The sequence below is a fragment of the Pteropus vampyrus genome, unplaced genomic scaffold (assembly GCF_000151845.1).
Source record: "Pteropus vampyrus isolate Shadow unplaced genomic scaffold, Pvam_2.0 Scaffold67, whole genome shotgun sequence".
Classification (NCBI taxonomy): Eukaryota; Metazoa; Chordata; class Mammalia; order Chiroptera; family Pteropodidae; genus Pteropus; species Pteropus vampyrus.
Window position 1 is genome coordinate 2,809,868 of NW_011888848.1, and position 19,065 is coordinate 2,828,932.

Consider the following 19,065-nt stretch of genomic DNA (forward strand, 5'->3'; position numbering starts at 1 on the left):
ATTTTACAGGTTGGATAAACAGTGGCTAGAGATACCCAGAGAAGGAATCAAGCTGGGAAATGGGAAAAAAAAATTAGGATAGTAAAATATCTACTTATATGAGGTAACAGTCATTCTTTTCTCTTAGTAACAGACAAGCTCAGGGGTTAAAGTCTTTCATTCTATTGTACCTATAACTTGCATCTTCTTCCCTCCATATCTCAGCAGTATATAATATCATGATAATTCTAGTCAAGACTCTTCATAGACTTACTGTATATTTTTTTTCAAAATGACAGAGGCAGAAATAGATGAATTACTTCAGCAGAATTCTGTATTAGAACTGTGAACCATCTCTTTATTCTATTTGTGTAATCAAAAGGTTTCTTAGTTGATTGAGTAAACTTCTTTCTCTAATCATATAGATAATCATTTTGGACCATGTTTCTTCTCAAATAATTGCTTATTTTCCAAGCACACTGAAGGGATAAAATGCTGCCTGTCTTCTTGTTTATAGTTCTAAATTTGAATGAGAATAATTTTATATTTTCAAGCAATATTTACACAGGGTTTAAGGTAGTCCTTGAACAGGAATTGAGTCTTTTCATTGCAAAAGAATATTGAGGATTGCATGTTGCTGTGCTTATTTTATCTTCCCAACCAGAAAAGAAAGTAATCTTTTCAATTTTATCAGCTTCCATCAACTGTTTCCTCAAAATCAGAATAGAAAGTGGCAAGTAGCCATTTACTATTAGTCTAGCCTAATTCCTAGAGGAAATGAAAAAGAATTAAGTGAGATTAGAGAAGTGTACAGTTTGCATGTTCTATACTACATGAAATCAGCCAAGACAATAACCACTATCTCAAATAAATAATTGTTGGAACAATGGCTTGCTTATATATACATACATATTTTTGAATGTTTCATTGATAGACTGATTATGCTAATAAGGTGACATTATGAAACAAAAGAGAACATTTTTAAACAAAAAACTTCAGTTTGAATTTTCAATATTCTTGCAAGAAGCCCTGGCTCTAAGAAACCTACGTTCTTCCAAGCCCTCCTAATATAAAATCATGAGGTATAAATTAGCAAGGATTAAGAAATTTTACTTTGTATCTTATTAGTTTTTTTAAAAAAATTGTATTAATTTTAACAGATAATATATGCACATAGTGGAAATTATAAAATGTTTGTAAAGATAGAGTTTACATGAAAACTTAATTTTCCTCTTTTTTCCGTTCTCAATAACCCTGTCCATTTTCCCATGGGTAAATTCTGTTACACACTTATTGGATATACTTCCTGAGATAACTTACACACACACACACACACACACACACACACACATCTTCACAGAATTCTCATATCCTTATTTCTAAACCCATGATATTATAAATAAAAAATGACTCAGATTGAAATATTTACCACCATTGGTCATAAAGCTCTTTTCTAACAATAATTTGAAAGTATGTTAAGTTTTCATATCTCTCTGGATTTCATACTTGAATTTTAAATGAGATTTTCAATGGAAAGGGAAACTTGATGCTATACAAAGAATAGAAAATAATAAAAACACACATCATCTATTTATTACACTTGATATGGGGAGGAAGAGTACTTGTTTTGTGAAGACCCACAGGATACAAAATGCAAAAAAACCCTAAACCAGCAAAGCTATGCATTGCCAACAAGACACAGGTGTATACCACATGAGGATATGAAACAATCCAGCCATAATGGGTATGTTGACAGCTCTGAGTCTACACTATGTTTCTCCCAAAGTGCACTGGTATATTAGTTATGTGTTACTTTGTTTTTTCATATAGTTTTAGAAATTATCAAGCTCACCCCTAAGCACAGGGGCTAAGTGCTAGGAGTGAAGATGAACCTGCCTGGAAATTGTCAGTGAGCTTCTTAGACTCATGTTGATGTCAGGGAATCAATCTCTCATTTAGACCTGTGTCTGTCTGAGAGATAAAATTGAGTCCATATCTCAAATAGACTAGACATTGTCTTTATGATATACACACACACACACACACACACACACAGATAAAATATATATATATATATGACATCCTTAATCTTTGCAATAGTTCTGTAAAACAGTGTTTCCCTATTTTTACCTGATCATCAAGATGGTATTTATTAAAAACACAGATACTCAGACCCTATCCACTTGTACAGAATTAATGGGTCTTTTAGAAGAAGTCTGTGAACACGTAGTTTTTAAAGAAACACAGGGAGATTTTTAAGATTAGGTAAGTAGGGAAACATTGCTGAAGGTAAGAATTATGTCTATCTTATCAGGGAGGAAACAGACTCAGTTAAATAACTTGTAATAACAAATTCATTGTGGAAGCATAATTCAAATAGCAGTATAACTCAGAAATTCTTCAGACCATGTTATCTTTCTGAAGGTCATGAGGTCAGGCAAATTCATAAGGCCACAATGAAAATTTTATATCATAGGCATTCAATCCTGAACTTGGAAGAAAGCTTGAAATTGTATAGTTTCTTCTTTTGTTTTGGTTAGAATAATTATGTTCAATCAATCACAGAATTATGAAAGGCTTTGTAATTATATATAGAGTATAAAGGGCTCCGACTACTGCTGCAAAAGCACTCCTGATATGCTACTTTTTGAATATGAGATAGAAGTGTTTTCTCATGTATTCCAAATGAGGGGAAAATGGGTCAAAAACAGGCAAAAAAAAAAAAAGCCAGGTAAATTACATGGTTTAGATTTCTCTAGGTACTAAAACCATATGGGAACAGTTAGCCCAAGATCGATAAAGCAATGTACATGTTACAGTTAAGAATGTGGTCTATGTTCAAAGTAGAGAATTCTCTGAAATGTCCTTTTTGCTTAAAGACACATGGAGAACAGGATGGAACAAATGAAATTAGATAGGACCTAGACTTTATGTCATAGAATTATTGTTAGGCTTTAAGTCAGGTTTAGTGACTATGTTGGGGAAGTTAATGAAATCCATCATTCCTAATTTATAATCCAGGCATTATTAGTAGAAGTTCTTTCAGCTCTGAACATTTATATCAAAAATCAAATGTCTAACAACCTTAGCCTTAAAACGAATATGTGTAAAGATACTCTACGGTGTGCACAGCATGAGTTGTTTTAAAGGTATCAATTTCCAGATCCTCAACTTCTGTGGCTATTTTTCTTAAAATTATCTGGAAGTATGCTGTATTTGTAATAAGTGGATTTTTTTTTTTGACATTTTATGGGGTTGGGGGAAGCCAAAACCTTCACGCATTCCAAATCTTGATATACTACTGCATTAGCTTGAGGTACAAAAACCTTCTTTGAATCATGAATTGAAGTAGAATTTGAAATATCGGTTTAACAAAAATATTCTTACTGGTTAATCAGGGCATCCTAAATGCTTGTCTTATCATTAATTCTGTATAAGTGAAGCTTGGCCCCAGTTCTGGATGCAGAACATCCAAAATAGTAGTGATGACTTGTATAATAATGAATTTAGCTGAGTATTTTCTAAGACAATTTAATATAAAAGCTCTCAAATATGTTGTGATTTATTTTAGGATCAATATGCATTGATCAATAAGGTAGGTAAAAGCTCTTTTATTGAATCATGTCAAATTACCATGAACATCATCTAATAAAATGTTTAATGTTATATATCATATTCAACAAATGTAAACTTATGCTGACCATTTTACATATCAAATGTGTGAAAGAATATTTGTTTTTGAAAATTATTTTAAGGGTAACAAAGGCAAAATACCTGTAGATCACAGAACTAGCTGTGCATGGATGATAGTTGGCATTCAATAAATGGATGCTGAATAAAAAGTTATTGAATATTGAATGAATACCCCTAATGAACATATGACACACATCCAAAACATCATAAAATATCTGAACTTTCCCCTTCACATTTAATATAGCTTAATCCTCCTGGCTTTATGTTCAGAAGTCCTCAAAGATGCATCTAGTATACCCTTATCCCCTAGAGGTAATTTTATATAATGGAAAAAGTTAGATTGCACAGCCTTTGGCTTGCTGTATACAACTGTGCATCAGCCAGATTGAGTTGCCTCTGTACCTCCTGCAGTTTCAATTATAGGGTTTGATTTTGAAATGACTACCATCAAGGATAGCATACCTTATGTGTGCATTGAAGTATAGATCTATTACATAAAATATCATGACTAGGGAAATTAATTTTTTCTTGAAGGATCTAGAGGAAGCCAGTCTGATCTGCTTTCCCAAATGTAAATGCCAACCTTCTCCCATGCTTTCTCTGAGACCCCAGACATTCCAATCCCCAGCCCTTCACTGCTACCTTTGCTTGCCCCACATGTTTTTCATTTCATATAGTTTTAGAAATTATCAAGCTCACCCCTAAGCACAGGGGCTAAGTGCTAGGAGTGAAGATGAACCTGCCTGGAAATTGTCAGTGAGCTTCTTAGACTCATGTTGATGTCAGGGAATCAATCTCTCATTTAGACCTGTGTCTGTCTGAGAGATAAAATTGAGTCCATATCTCAAATAGACTAGACATTGTCTTTATGATATACACACACACACACACACACACACACAGATAAAATATATATATATATATGACATCCTTAATCTTTGCAATAGTTCTGTAAAACAGTGTTTCCCTATTTTTACCTGATCATCAAGATGGTATTTATTAAAAACACAGATACTCAGACCCTATCCACTTGTACAGAATTAATGGGTCTTTTAGAAGAAGTCTGTGAACACGTAGTTTTTAAAGAAACACAGGGAGATTTTTAAGATTAGGTAAGTAGGGAAACATTGCTGAAGGTAAGAATTATGTCTATCTTATCAGGGAGGAAACAGACTCAGTTAAATAACTTGTAATAACAAATTCATTGTGGAAGCATAATTCAAATAGCAGTATAACTCAGAAATTCTTCAGACCATGTTATCTTTCTGAAGGTCATGAGGTCAGGCAAATTCATAAGGCCACAATGAAAATTTTATATCATAGGCATTCAATCCTGAACTTGGAAGAAAGCTTGAAATTGTATAGTTTCTTCTTTTGTTTTGGTTAGAATAATTATGTTCAATCAATCACAGAATTATGAAAGGCTTTGTAATTATATATAGAGTATAAAGGGCTCCGACTACTGCTGCAAAAGCACTCCTGATATGCTACTTTTTGAATATGAGATAGAAGTGTTTTCTCATGTATTCCAAATGAGGGGAAAATGGGTCAAAAACAGGCAAAAAAAAAAAAAGCCAGGTAAATTACATGGTTTAGATTTCTCTAGGTACTAAAACCATATGGGAACAGTTAGCCCAAGATCGATAAAGCAATGTACATGTTACAGTTAAGAATGTGGTCTATGTTCAAAGTAGAGAATTCTCTGAAATGTCCTTTTTGCTTAAAGACACATGGAGAACAGGATGGAACAAATGAAATTAGATAGGACCTAGACTTTATGTCATAGAATTATTGTTAGGCTTTAAGTCAGGTTTAGTGACTATGTTGGGGAAGTTAATGAAATCCATCATTCCTAATTTATAATCCAGGCATTATTAGTAGAAGTTCTTTCAGCTCTGAACATTTATATCAAAAATCAAATGTCTAACAACCTTAGCCTTAAAACGAATATGTGTAAAGATACTCTACGGTGTGCACAGCATGAGTTGTTTTAAAGGTATCAATTTCCAGATCCTCAACTTCTGTGGCTATTTTTCTTAAAATTATCTGGAAGTATGCTGTATTTGTAATAAGTGGATTTTTTTTTTTGACATTTTATGGGGTTGGGGGAAGCCAAAACCTTCACGCATTCCAAATCTTGATATACTACTGCATTAGCTTGAGGTACAAAAACCTTCTTTGAATCATGAATTGAAGTAGAATTTGAAATATCGGTTTAACAAAAATATTCTTACTGGTTAATCAGGGCATCCTAAATGCTTGTCTTATCATTAATTCTGTATAAGTGAAGCTTGGCCCCAGTTCTGGATGCAGAACATCCAAAATAGTAGTGATGACTTGTATAATAATGAATTTAGCTGAGTATTTTCTAAGACAATTTAATATAAAAGCTCTCAAATATGTTGTGATTTATTTTAGGATCAATATGCATTGATCAATAAGGTAGGTAAAAGCTCTTTTATTGAATCATGTCAAATTACCATGAACATCATCTAATAAAATGTTTAATGTTATATATCATATTCAACAAATGTAAACTTATGCTGACCATTTTACATATCAAATGTGTGAAAGAATATTTGTTTTTGAAAATAATTTTAAGGGTAACAAAGGCAAAATACCTGTAGATCACAGAACTAGCTGTGCATGGATGTAGTTGGCATTCAATAAATGGATGCTGAATAAAAAGTTATTGAATATTGAATGAATACCCCTAATGAACATATGACACACATCCAAAACATCATAAAGTATCTGAACTTTCCCCTTCACATTTAATATAGCTTAATCCTCCTGGCTTTATGTTCAGAAGTCCTCAAAGATGCATCTAGTATACCCTTATCCCCTAGAGGTAATTTTATATAATGGAAAAAGTTAGATTGCACAGCCTTTGGCTTGCTGTATACAACTGCGCATCAGCCAGATTGAGTTGCCTCTGTACCTCCTGCAGTTTCAATTATAGGGTTTGATTTTGAAATGACTACCATCAAGGATAGCATACCTTATGTGTTCATTGAAGTATAGATCTATTACATAAAATATCATGACTAGGGAAATTAATTTTTTCTTGAAGGATCTAGAGGAAGCCAGTCTGATCTGCTTTCCCAAATGTAAATGCCAACCTTCTCCCATGCTTTCTCTGAGACCCCAGACATTCCAATCCCCACCCCTTCACTGCTACCTTTGCTTGCCCCAAATGTTTTTCATTCTCACAGCTGGGTTGCCCCACTGAAGGCTTTCTTTTGCCTGCCCAGCTGATGATGTTTTTCTGGCTCCAGAAAACTTCTGAGGTTGTTACAAACAATGCTTGGGGGTACAAAGGATTGTCCCGATTAAAACAACAACAAAACTAGGACGGTCTTGCAAGAATCTGGATGGGTGGTCATCCCACATGAACACTTTGTGATGCTTCTCTCTTCCTTTCTCCACATCCCGGTGATTAAACAGGAACAATGTTGTTTTTTTTGACAATTTGGGAGTTAAACTTAGATTTAGTTGTATTCAAAGTTCTATTCAATAGCCAGTGCTGCTAAGATACCTAAAACACTTTTTCTCATTTCATTATTCTTAGGGATCTGATTACTGCATTGTTGCATTTGCATATTCTAATGAATGACAGTAATTGAAAAATAAGAATAAATTCAACCCTAAATTTAAGTCTCAAATTAATAGACCTTTTCTCCCTGCAGTTTGAGATTTTAAAAAAAGGCTCAATTAGTTCAAATAAGATGCAGTAACATTTCATTTTCTTTTGTTCATTAGAATATGATGTAATTATCATTATTTGCATGATGGGCTTTTGCTTATAACTCTAATTACATTGAGTTTAAGTGGACATAAACGGTTATCAGGAAATGGAAGGAGAAAAGGCTGTTTATAGTCTTGTCTGTGTTTTCCGCCAGAACTCTGTCTTTCCAACAACTGCAGCAGGATATGCTGTTGGTATTTGGAGCCTTCTAGGAAGAGAAGTGGCCAAGTTTACTTTTCTAATCTCTAAATTCAGCACATAGGTCACCACTCAGATACCTTCTCTATGTGTGCATTAAACTGTGACTTAAATGTTCAGTCATGACACCTCCCAGTGAGGTCTGGAGCCAGGACAGGGCTCTGAATCCCCAAGTTATCTGCCACTGAACACATATGACTTACTTGCAAAAGTTACTTCACCTCTCTCCACTTCATTAATAAAATTTTAAATAATGATTCCAAATTAGCACAGAGTAAATGGACTTAAAAAAATCCTTTTATACTAAAAAGAAATGCTCATTTCTAATAGACTCTTTTCAAGCTGTGTCCAATGTGTTCACTATTTCTTTTAGTTTATGTCATGGTTGTAATGATAACTAGTACTGCTATTTATGGAAAGAAGTTTATTTTTTGCTCAGAAAAAGGGTTGGGCAAAACTTCTTTGCTTTTGGCCTGATCATAAAGCTCTCACATGTTCTTAATTTATGGCCCATCATTTGCTATGATTAAGTGTCTCAAATAAATTTATCTCTTAACTGCGACTGAGGCTAAGTGAGTGAATGAATCTGCATGAAGGCGAGTATTCCTGGGTGCTCACACAGCCAAATTTCTCATTCAGTTTTGGAGTGTCTTAGTGTAGGACAATGTGCTAAGGACTCCCCCTCACCCTTTCACGTGATTTCCAGTCCTCCACACAGACTATCACTGTTCCTTAGACTATTCACTTAAAGTCAAGTAAATGAAGAACCACCAAAATTCACTATTAATAATTTTCATAGCAGGTAAAATAAATCAGTTTTTTATTCATTTATAAAGTAAGTACCAGGACAGCTTATTATTATTTTTGTTAAAGGGAAACAGACTAAGGTTCTCAAATTCACTTTTTGTTAGTCATAGACCCATCATCAAAGTAAATGGAAAATAATTTTTTTCATGGGAAAGTTTCCGAACGTCACTCTTATTAAATGTATATAATTCCCATGGTTATCACTTCTTTAAGATTCTCCATAACTACTTTCACCAAGTGCTCTCTTTCCTTCCCTCCCCTCTTGTCTACTATGATACCATTTCCAGACATAGTAAGAGGGTAAATGTAGGGGAAAAAACAACAACAAAAAACTAGCAAGCTGCAGAGCCCTCCTACTTGAGTTGAAAATATCTTGTTTAAAACTACTGAAAAATAATGCATTAGGTTGAAAACACGAGCATTGCAATTAATGGTCAGAATCACACTTCCTCATGTTCTGTGACTTCTTGATAATGGCAATGGCAAGGGGAACTTGATCCTGAGTAGATCTGTGCCGGAGGTCATTGATTTCAGAAGACCAGGCATAGCCTCAAATATCACTTGCTTTCCCTAAGACTTACTTCAATTAATTTGTCTCATCCTTTTTAAAGTTTATTCATATATAAAAGACATTTATTGGAACCAGGAGTTCCATAAGCATACTAGAAGCTGTATAACATAGCCTTGCATTTCAATCATTATAATTTATTTTTCTAATTGTCAGAGAACTCCTCTCAATATAACATTCTGGGATTCCATTCCAACTACAAGTTCACATTAATAACAACCTTCCATTAAAAAAAAATCCCGCATACATTTTTTTGCCAGTATCATTTCTGTTTCAAGTCTTCCAATAAAAATATATTGGAATGTTAAACTACCTATCCTCTAACATATTTTCTTTCTTAGACAAAGTAAGTTTTCCCCCACAAAAAATACTGAGTCTATTACTGTGATCCCATTCAAATAAAGGACTACATTTTTATAATATGATTCATATCAAGTATTTTCCATTTCAATATTTTTCATTTCCCATCAACTGAGAATGTGCCTTCCACAATTTTCTTTATGAATGAACTGCTGCTTTTAGCAAACAATTTGCTTTCTACTATATAAACTATTTATTTAGGCATGGAACCAAGTGTTATTTTATATTCAAATTCCCATGAAGATTTGTTGTTTGAGTTGTAAATTGCTCATGATGTTTTAGGTAGCACGTGTTTATTTCCATTGAAAGAACATGTCCTATTTTTGAAGAAGGAAAAAAACTTGTAAGACATCAAATGTTTCTTGCAAAACAATTTGATGAAATAAATGTAAATGAATCAGAACCATGTGAATTGTATTTCAATTAAAATGAGTTTAAATGTGAAGGGAGTAAAGTGCTTGGGGGAAAGAGTGTGGCAAGTCAGGAAGTGACATTTGTTTTGTTTTCATCGGTTTGGGATTCTTAAAAAACTGCGTAGTACTCTGAATTCAACTTCATTCAGCTTCTCCCATATGTCTAATAATGGGGTTCCATAGTGAAGCAATCATATGCAAATCATTTTATAGCTTTATCTGGCTCCAATTATAATATAGGCATCAAATATTGCCACTGTACAATCTTTCAAAAGCACTCTCAATTTAAAGTTAATGTTTTTTTTTTATTTTCTATTTTCTTTTGAGAACAAACTGTAAATTGTAATGATGCTAAAAGTATGTTGTTTTCACGGAACAACATGTAAAGTTTTCTGACTCACATCAATTTCATATTTATTTACTCTAACTGAAGATATTCCAATCTAAATGAAAAACACTTGGGGGCTGAATGTATACACATAACGTCTATACACATATGCAGGAGAAGGGTTGGTGAGAAAAGACGATGGAAAAAACAATAAAAGAAAGAAAGAGAAAGACAGAGAAGGAGAAGAGAAATAAGCACTGCATGCAGAGTTAGGCCATCAAACCTCATGGCACAAGTAAAGCATTCACATCACACTAATTATTTGAGTCACAAATATTTTATCCCATTGTTTTATATTCATATCATTTATCATATCATTTATGATTGCTTAAAAACAACTACATATCTTCTTTTTTTTTAATTTTTGTATTTTTCAATTAAAAAAATAACCATGCATTATTCTAAAAATCAGGGGAAATGATGAATTACCAAAAAAAAAAAAAAAAGACAAACAAGTCTCCTTGTCAACATGTCTCAAAATATGAGTAAATTTGGTCTGTAGTGTGACATTTAGGTTTATCAACTCTCAGTCCCTGAGAGTTGTCCCTCAGGAACATTTTAAGTGTTCCAATGACTTCCAACAGGCAAGGAGTACATAACGTAGAATATGTTTTTATTTTGTAAGATGATATGACACTGCTTAAGTAGCCTTCTGAACACATAACTTGGTAGAGAAATGTAGGAACGGAAGTCTTTTCTGTATAACTTGAAGGTGCAGTAGCCCATAGGACTATTCTTGTATGTCAGGAGCCTGCTTTTTCTGTTTCCTGAGAACATGGTGATGTACCTGGCGCTTAGCTCTCTTAGCTTAACTCAGAACAACGCTGCTGCTGCCATTCATCACCAAATTAGAAGCGGTCTCCCCTTTGCTCCTCACAGGCAGAAATTGTGAGCAGTTGCTCATAATATTTGTTCCATGATTGGGCAGATGTGTTATTTAGGTTCTAGCACAGCCCTTTATTGTTTTATTTATCCCTTTCTGCATCCTAGTTTAGCAAGTAAAATCAGAATGGCTAGGCCGACTCAGTCACACCTTAAATCTGTGGCACTATAACTATTACAACTATTTCTGAGCCCCCAAAGTCATGCTTAAGGGCTCAACTAAGTAACACGAAGTCGAAATTTTAACTTCAAGGTTGTGTCAATGAAAACATATAGTGTCAACTTGATCTTTTTCACCATCAACAATCAATATTTACAAGGTCCTCAAGTGTCACTATGTATGTGGAACCTCTGCTCAGAACATTATTACAATGGTACACTTTGAAGAGGCACATGTTGTGACTTATTTTCCATCATAATTTGTGGCAGTAACTTTTCATAAATGTTAAAATGTGTAATGTACTTTGCTCTTGGTATTGTTCCACTTCATGACAGGCCTACCCTTGTAGCAGTGATAAGGAATGTGAAGTTGGGAGATATTGCCACAGTCCCCACCAAGGATCGTCGGCCTGCATGGTGTGTCGAAGGAAAAAGAAACGCTGCCATAGAGATGGCATGTGTTGTCCTGGTACCCGCTGCAATAATGGTAAAGATCTTGCTCAGTGTTGATGGGCCTCTTTCTTTTCATAGAGTCCTGGCTAGTAAGTTAGGCTGCCTTCTTCTTAGACTCCTGAAATGTAAGGAGTCTTTTATAAGTGACAGGAATTCAATCATGGTTTAGATCTGCGTAAGATTTCCTGAAATATCTCCCAAATCTTAATTTTCCTAAACTCTAATTACCTTCTGTATTTAATAATCTATGCTGAGCTAGTATTTGCCATGTTGAAGAGTTCCATATAAATAGCTAGATGTTTTATTTCACTAAATCTATAACTAAACACATGCAAAAGAACCAAAGAAAGAAATCTGCTGTGATTTAGTAATACAGTTGTGAGTCCATCTTCCTATTTTATACCAGTTTCAGTTTCATACCTTGATTCTTATACTCAAGGTGTCCTTTATGAAGGCCTCCCCCCATGGCACACACAGATGGTGATGGAGTGATTGGTTCCTCCAAAATGAGACGTAGGAGTTTATCCCCCAGCCATGCCACCAGCATAGCTTCACCTAATCTCAATGAATTTATAGGTACATATTCAGCATTAATAATAAAACGAAGAACCAGAGAAAACACATGATAAAACTGGTAAATAATTGCAGAAGGCGATTAGAAACATATACTTAGTCATACAATATTCCTATATTTGTTCCTGACCTCTGCAAATACCTTGGTCAGGAGATGAAGGGAAGCAGACCTCATACCTTCAGAGATGTTTATAGTGTAGACTGGGATTGTGTTGTTGACCAAACAATGAGACCTGAATCCCTAAGACAGATGTCTGGTTAGACAATTTTAAAGTACTAATAGCTAATATTAATTTAATACTTTACTATGTCACTATTCAAAGTACTTCACATGTATCCACAATAACTTAATTAAATAAATCCTGTTTTAATTCCTATTATTGCCCAAGGTCACTTGGTCTTGAGAGAGACAAGATTCAAATCAAGGAAACCTGGTTAGAACCAAACTATTTAATACTCAATCTCAATAAATATGTAAATAAGAAATGGATGAATGAATAGATAGATGATAGAGAGATAGATAGATCGATAGTTAGATAGAGAGATAGATAGATGGCTTCATATCTCAAATTAGGCGAATACTTGGATAAGAATCACATTGTACAGAGTTGAATAAGACTAACCACTTACCCAACCATCTCCAGGCATCTGCATCCCAGTCACTGAGAGCATTTTAACCCCTCACATCCCAGCTCTGGATGGCACTCGGCACAGAGATCGAAACCATGGTCATTACTCAAACCACGACCTGGGATGGCAGAATCTAGGAAGACCACACACTAAGATGTCACATATAAAAGGTAGGGATATCTGTAATTCTGTTTACTTTTCCTTGTTTTATGAAAAAGTAAAGAAAAATATAGATAATTAATTCCATTGGTTTTAGAAAAAATACAAAGATACTTTAAAAGCAAGATTTTAACTGAATTTATTAATTCTTAATTTCGGTAATGCTTAGAGGGTTCTTAGAAATCTTAAATTATTAGAAAATATATGTTACAAGAATAGCAGTGCTATGATTAACCATGCCATTTTCTCAACAGTCCTGCCTTTTACAGAGAATGTAGAAGAAATTTCCTAAATAAGCATGTCTGTCACATGCCAAAGGATAAAGCATTCTGAAAAACAAATGGGAAAATGTTTGCTGCCACATGATTAAATCACTAAGTTTTTGAGTTTTATTCTCACCTTCAGATTCAGAAATTTCATTTCATTAAACAATCAGAAAACATACTATTCAAAAACCAGTTTAACTAAAATAATTCATTTTTAGTGAGATTATGATGGCCAGAAAATACCCTTGCTTGTATCAAAATATTTGAGAAGACTAATCAGTAATAATAAAATTCAAAAGTATAAAATTATGGAATTTACTTACTAATAGTACATGTTTGAAGCCATGAAACAATCCATTTTTAAAGGAAGCTTTTTGCAAGTGTATTCTTTGGAGCACTACTTTTTCATGGCATTCTGTGAATAAAAGTGCCCTATGACAAGAGTTATATAATAATGTATCTTCCTATTTTTGGTATATTGAAGGCTCTGAAAAGTCTAGTAATGAGGAAGACTGGTTAACTTTTTTTTTTAAAATGCCTACAGCACCTGGTGTTCTTGGTGGTCTCTCATCCAAATACTAACCAGGCCAGACCCTGCTTAGCTTCTGAGATCAGACGAGATAGGACACATTCAGGGTGGCATGGCCATAGACTGGTTAACTTTTTTAAATACTGTATTTCTCTAACTTCCTTGACCACAAAACCATTTCCCCATATTTTCAAGTTCTACAGAGATGGTGTGATATAGAATATCTGACCTTTTAGCCTGACCTGGAATACTAATGGTTATGTGGATAATGCTAGTAAATGACAATTCCTCTTTAATTATCCTTTGTCTACACTGTCTAAAGACCCTTTACCCATGTATCCTGTTTCTATTCTATAAAATTCACATGCATTTGTTAGTACATGAGTATACCTCTTTATTCCAACAGATGTTTATGTCATAACACACTTTCAAATTTTCTAATTGTCTTTGTATAATTCTATGTATAATTTTACAATGGCAAGTAGGAAGAACCCTTATGCTGATGGCTAATGAGTTGTGTCCACATCCTACAGTGGGATTGATTAAGTCTGGGATGACAGATGACCCGTTAGACCAGGGTTCACACATTATAGTCCTGTGAGCCACATCTGTCCTGTGCCTGTTTTTGTAAATAATCTTACTATAACACAGATTTGCTCATTCATTTAGGCATTATCTATGGCTATTTTTTGTGAGACAACAGCAGAATGGAGTTGTTGTGACTTAGTAAGCCAAAAATATTTCCAGTCTGGGACATTACAGAGGAGTTTGTCGACCCCATCTTTACACAGGTTATACAACAACTGTGATGTATGGGTGCTCTTTGCTGATTTAATCTTTTTTTTACTTCTGAGATAAATACCCAGATTTTTTATTCCACGTGTTTTATGCATTTTTTTATTTTATGATAAGTTCTTGGTTGACCCTGGAGCCATCTGCCCTGTTTCTGTATCACAGCACTTTATAGACTGCATTTCCTAGGCTCCCTCCCAGGGGGTCTTTGGCCACCTGGGTTTGGCTGTGGTAAGAGACTGGGAGGGCAGAAGAAGGAAAAAGCTGACATGTTCACTCTGCTTCTGGCGGTATTTCTGGCAGAGCTCTATCTCTTTGGGGCTTCAGTCCTGCCAGTCAGGCCTATTGAGTTCTCATCTCAGCTAGTGATTCCAGCTCCCAATTCTGCCATCAACTGCTTTTTTGGATCCTCCAGCCCAAAGAGGGAGGTAGTGGCTCCTGCTGTGTTGCTATGCCATCCATCCTCTGATACTTATTAGCCCTGCCACTATCTGTGTGACCAGTTCTCCACATTAAATATCTTCTGTTTTGAACAATTGATTTCTGTCTTCCTGGCGAGACTCTGACACATGATCTTAGGAATCTCTGAGAATTTCAGCCTTCTCCTCAAATCAGAGTTCATTTACACCTTTCAAGAGGGTATCAAAATAATTAATTTGAAAGCAATTATTTTTATTTACTTATTTTTCATTCACCTAGGAAAAAGATAATAATGATCACAGAAATATCAAAAGCAGACCAAGATAAAGTAAAGAGAAGATGAAGTACAGTCTAGCTATTTATTAAACCTGATATTTAGACAGCAAATATGGAAATAAACAAGAATGGATTTACATGATTAGAGAGAGCCAGTCAATGTGAATCTAAGACATAATGGAAGATAGCATAAGTAAAAGTAATTTATGTTCTACAGATCACAAAGTAAAATTTTTTCTAAAGTGTCATGGTAATATCTTTTGATCATCACCTCTGTAGGGCATGAAGGAGACCCCTGCCTAAGATCATCAGACTGTGTTGAAGGGTTTTGCTGTGCTCGTCACTTCTGGACCAAAATCTGCAAACCGGTGCTCCATCAGGGTGAAGTCTGTACCAAGCAGCGCAAGAAGGGCTCTCATGGGCTGGAAATTTTCCAGCGGTGTGACTGTGCCAAGGGTCTGTCTTGTAAAGTGTGGAAAGATGCTACCTACTCTTCCAAAGCCAGACTCCATGTGTGTCAGAAAATATAATCACCTTAGAAGAAAAGCATCATGAACAGACTGTGAATCTGTGCATTTAATGCATCACAGCATGGTGGAAAATAGAATTTGAATCTCAGAAGAATGGTTAAAATAAGGAACATGATAAGTATATAGATCACAGAGTGAGCAAGAGAAAGAAAAAGAGAACTGAGCTGATTGGAAAGGGTGACAAATGTAGTACAACCAGTGTTTTCCATTATGCAAGTCGTTTATGTAAATAATGTACACATTTGTGAAAATGCAGTTACTGAAAAAAAAAGCACAGTGAAAATTACTGACATATACCATGACTTTCCAAAAGTTTAGGTTGTGCTGGAGGATCAGTTTCCTTCAGATTGGCGATCGTCTATAAAATAACCCAAAGCCATATTTCTATTCAAAGTTATAGTTTAATAAAATACTCCCAGTATATCTTGGTGTACAATAGGCTCTAGAAGATAAAAAAAAGTTGTTAAATAAAAAATGAAAATATGGAGCATAGTAAATTTGCAACACAGAATCACCTTTTAACTTGGAACATTGCTTCTACTGCTCAATTAAAGGCCTTTAGATAAGAAAAAAACATAGTCAGTATTTTCCAAATAATTTCAGATTATTGCAGGTCTTTTATCAAAGTGTTTAGAAAAATGCAAACTTGTTTTTCCCAAAATTTCTTATTTATATTTTTCAAAATTTAATTTCACCTATACTTAGTAAGAACTGGCATAAGAAGGCAAAAGTAGTTCATTAAAAGTCTAAAGAAATAACATTGCATCTTTCTTGATTGTATATGATTACTACCTTGAATATATTTTATTTTCCAACCTATCCCATTAATCATGAATAGCACAGAGCAGAATTTTCACAGATGTGCAAATCTTTTTTAAGATATCCAAAATATGTGGGAAACAAAGCTAATAGAGATCATTATTTTTTAAAGCTTTGGCATTCCCTATGTTTTGATAGAATTAGACTGGTAAATACATTTATTCTTTACGTACTCTGCAGTATAGTAGGGTAAAGCTGATAATAGCGACTGGAGTTGTATCTGCCTGCACTGAAACACAGCAAGGAACTGGGGGAAACTGTCAAGTATCTAGGTTTTGGCAGCACACAGATCATATGTCTAAAGCACAAAATGACTTTTTATATTTGAAGCCAAAGGCTGCACAACCTAAATAGAAATTTCCGTGGTTGCTGTTTCAATATTTATCACACAGATGAGTTCAGTGTAAGGTCACTGTTTGACCTCAAATATATATTTTTTATATTTTTGAGGTCCTAAAATAAAATGAGAAGTTCTCATGAAATCAACTCCCAAGGCAGGTAGTGCATAATAAGGTTCCACTGTCCTTGATAAGCTTCTAACTGGCCGGTGGCACCATCTGATTTTTCTGCACCATCTTTATCTATAACAGCTGTTTTTTTTTGTTTTTTTTGTTTTTTTTTTTGCCAAAGATATAGTTTCTGTTTTTGCAGCCATTGAGATAATAAAATATATAAATGAAATAACTTTTAAAATCTACATATTGCTAATCCATAAAAACCCCAGGTTCTCAATTCTTTGAAACCATTTTGTTACTTTTTTACTTTACTCAGTTCTAAATATTATGTCCAAAGCATAAGGAAAAAAAAAGTTATAGTTGTTACTTTTGACCTTTTCTTTTAAAGACTGAAAGTCACTCCTTAATTTTCTTTTACTTAAACCTCATCTGCAGTCTCAAATTCAAGTTCTCCCAATAGAAATTGAACCTGAGCCTGCATGTGTATTAAGAATTTCAGCTTCCCACACATATTTACTAGGATGATTGAGATTTATGTTTTCTCCACATATCTTTTAAAACAAAAATTATAAACTAATCTATCCAAGAACCAAAGCCTGTACAAATAGATTTCTATAAGTTTGGCAACATGAGAATGAAACATTTAAGTCAAACATTTTTTTATATAGCAATTACATTTTCGATCTGGTTTCTGCATTATTTCCCTTATGTACATCCCTTCAAAAATTATTATTTGAAGTAATTTATTTACAGGAAATGTTAATGAGATGTATTTTCTTATAGAGATATTTCTTACAGAAAGCTTTGTAGCAGAATATATTTGCAGCAATTGACTTTGTAATTTAGGGAAAATGTATAATAAGATAAAATATATTAAATTTTTCTCCTCCAAAAACTGAATTCAAATTTCCTTCTTTTGTTTATGGGAAAAACCTTCATAGAGTCATAGATTCTCAAAGTTCACCTGGGCTTGGTCTGACTTTGCAGTCTGAGTAGGAATTCGTTGGACAACAGCACTATGAGATGATTTGAAGTAGTTTACTATTACCAAAGGCAGCTTATTTCATGGCTTTAGAGCTGTAATTGTTAAAAAGTTATTATTTCATTAAGCTCAAGTATTTCAGCTTATATATTCCACCCATTTATTCTTATTTCTCTTTTGAAACATCTTGGAACAAGGACTCTCTACAAACTTTTTGGAAACACTTGAAGCCACTTAGCATATTTCTTATAATCTTCTCTCCAGGTTAGAGCTTTTCAGAATAGAAATGCCAACATGTTTAAGGTATTGGTTCATTCTCTTATGGCACAAAGAAGATACAAAACATCTTTATCTCTGTATGGGCACTGACTGCGTTACCTGGCCCCGAGTTACCTCAAACCTACCTCCTGGGAAGGTCTTTCCTCTGATTCCTGAACACAGGGATGTTGGGGGTGTTTGACAAACAATACTCACTAATTATGAGACTGAGAGTGGTTGTAAGAGCCCATGTTATATTAGAGATGCTAATGGGCTGGAAATGTGGAAAAATAAACATTTGCAACATAGTGGAATAGATTAAGTATAGCTATGGCAGATTAATGAAGCTGAAACAGTCCCAGAGCTAGAGGTCAGAGTTAAATATACCTCAAGCACTGCTGAAATAATCCCCACATTTCTAATTAGTCACTTAATTGTATTCATAAATAGTTATCCATTTCCTCAAATTGAGAATATTTATATTTCCTAGTTACAGTGTATTTTTATAACAATTATATGGATAATATTTTTCTTTTCCACAGAGCTCAGGGAGATGCTCTGAGAAGTGACAAATTGTCCTGACTTCCTTTTTTTAGCTAAGAAACAAAATACCCTATTGTAGCCTTAGGATTTGAGGAAACAATCAATTATACTTTTATCCTTTCCCAAATTCAGGCCATTTGAGAAAAAAAGTTTAAGAAAGAAAGACAGATGATGACAGATTATTC

The 19,065-nt window shown here is 34.2% G+C and overlaps 1 protein-coding gene across 1 annotated transcript in view; it reads left to right on the top strand.

Annotated features, from left to right (window-relative positions):
• The window catches only part of DKK2 (dickkopf WNT signaling pathway inhibitor 2), a 100,364-nt gene extending 84,340 nt beyond the window's left edge, over positions 1-16,024 (top strand). Inside the window, exons 2-4 of the mRNA XM_011361467.1 lie at positions 11,532-11,682; positions 12,866-13,021; positions 15,573-16,024. Of these exons, the coding sequence (XP_011359769.1) occupies positions 11,532-11,682; positions 12,866-13,021; positions 15,573-15,823 (558 nt within the window). The 3' untranslated portion in view covers positions 15,824-16,024. The remainder of the gene's footprint in view (positions 1-11,531; positions 11,683-12,865; positions 13,022-15,572) is intronic.
• Positions 16,025-19,065: the final 3,041 nt, after the last annotated feature.